The sequence below is a fragment of the Gekko japonicus genome, unplaced genomic scaffold, assembly GCF_001447785.1.
Source record: "Gekko japonicus isolate JY-2015 unplaced genomic scaffold, Gekko_japonicus_V1.1 scaffold5642, whole genome shotgun sequence".
In the NCBI taxonomy this organism is placed as follows: Eukaryota; Metazoa; Chordata; class Lepidosauria; order Squamata; family Gekkonidae; genus Gekko; species Gekko japonicus.
Window position 1 is genome coordinate 19812 of NW_015172725.1, and position 2071 is coordinate 21882.

The following is a 2071-nucleotide window of genomic DNA, read 5'->3' on the forward strand; positions in this document are numbered from 1 at the left end:
GGGCAGTCTTCAAGAGAGCTCTCTCAGCCCCACCTACCTCGCAGGGTGTCTGTTGTGGGGAGGGGAAGGGAAAGGGGTTTGTAAGATGCTCTGAGACTCTCTTGGGTAGTGAAGGGCGGGGTATAAATCCAATCTCTTCTTCTTCATTTATATCCTGCCCTTCACTACCTGAAGGAGTCTCAGACCGGCTTACAATCTCCTTTCCCTTTCCCTCCACACAACGGTCACCCACTCCTCCTCCACTTGCAGCTGCTGGTGTGACCTTGGGTCAGTCACAAGCTCTCTCAGAGCTCTTCTCTCAAGGGCAGTTCTCAAGAGAGCTCTCAGCCCCACCTACCTCGCAGGGTGTCTGTTGTGGGGAGGGGAAGGGAAAGGGGTTTGTAAGATGCTCTGAGACTCTCTTGGGTAGTGAAGGGCGGGGTATAAATCCAATCTCTTCTTCTTCATTTATACCCTGCCCTTCACTACCTGAAGGAGTCTCAGACCGGCTTACAATCTCCTTTCCCTTCCCCTCCCCACAATGGACACCCTGTGAGGTAGGTGGGGCTGAGAGAGCTCTTTTGAGGACTGCCCTTGTGAGAACAGCTCTGACAGAACTTGTGACTGACCCAAGGTCACACCAGTAGCTGCATGTGGAGGAGGAGCGGGGAATCAAACCCGGTTCTCCCAGATTAGAGTCCGTTCCTCTTAACCACTACACCAAACCAGCAGAAGGCTGTAACTCTGCCTCAGATGGCGCTGTGACTGAATTGGCGGCTCCGGTGAGATCTGGAGCAACTGCTCGGTGGCTTGGCTGCTTCAGTTCCAGAGGGGTTTCCATCGCTTCGCTGTACTGCGGGAGAGGGAAAAGCCAGCTCTCCCACCTGACCAGTGTTCCCTCTAAGCTGAGTTCGTGTGAGCTAGCTCACAGTTTTGTAGCCTCCAGCTCACACATCTTTGTCTTGGCTCAGGAAGGAGGGCTCCAGAGCAAACTAATTTATGCAGCAGCCCAATCACTCGCTCACAACTTTAATGCCAGGAGCTCGCAAAGTAGAATTTTTTGCTCACAAGTCTCCACGGCATAGAGGGAACATTGCACCTGACTTGTGCCTCTTCCTTTCCCCTTCGCGCTGCAGGGAGTTGCGCTGGAGTCCAGGTTCTGGGGTCTCCTGCATAACTTCCCTTCACTCCAGCTTTACCTTCCAGCTGTTGCCAAAGGCAGCCTCAGACAGCGTGAGCTGGCCGGACCGCAGCCGCAGGTCGTCCTGAGGGTAGCTGTTGAAGTTGCCGCAAAGACCACAAGTGCGGCCTTTGTAGGTGCCGGGAACGCTGACCTCTAGGTGGGAGCGGCCGTTCCAGAGCACCTGGGAGAGACAGAGAGGGGGGGAAACAGAAATTACACGTCGATGGGGTCCGAACTGGTGGTAACTGACCAGGAGAGAGATCTTGTAGTCGTAGAAGAAAACTCACTGAAAATGTCGAGGCAGTGTGCGACTGCAGTAAAAAAGGACTAACGCTATGCTGGGGATTATTAGGAAGAGGATTGAAAAAAAAAAATCAGCCAGTATCATACTGCCCTTGTATAAATCAATGGTGCGACCTCATTCGGAGTACTGTGTACAGTTCTGGACACCACACCTCAGAAAAAGAGATGACAGCATTGGGAAAAGTGCAGAAAAGGGGAACTAGAATGATAAAAGGGTTGGAACACTTTCCCTTCGAAGAAAGGTTAAAGCACTTGGGGCTCTTTAGCTTGGAGAAACGACGGCTGAGGGGTGACATGATTGAGGTTTATAAGATAATGCATGGGAAAGAGCAGGTAGAGAAAGAGGTCCTTTTCTTCCTTTCTCACAAGACAAGAACTCGTGGGCACTCCATGAAACTGCAGAGCGGTCGGGTTAGAACGGATAAAAGGAAATCCTTCTTCACCCAAAGAGTGATTAACACATGGAATTCACTGCCACAGGAAGTGGTGGCAGCCACAAGCATGGACGGCTTCAAGAGGGAATTGGATAAACATATGGAGCAGAGGTCCATCAGTGACTCTTAGCCACAAGGTATAGATAGGGACTCCGGGGCAAGTGATGCTCTG

The 2071-nt window shown here is 51.7% G+C and overlaps 1 protein-coding gene across 1 annotated transcript in view; it reads right to left on the minus strand.

Moving 5' to 3' along the window:
- LOC107119351 (kielin/chordin-like protein) overlaps nt 1-2071 on the minus strand; it is a 6266-nt gene that overhangs the window by 3480 nt on the left and 715 nt on the right. Inside the window, exon 2 of the mRNA XM_015421816.1 lies at nt 1179-1343. Coding sequence (XP_015277302.1) covers nt 1179-1343 — 165 coding nt within the window. The remainder of the gene's footprint in view (nt 1-1178; nt 1344-2071) is intronic.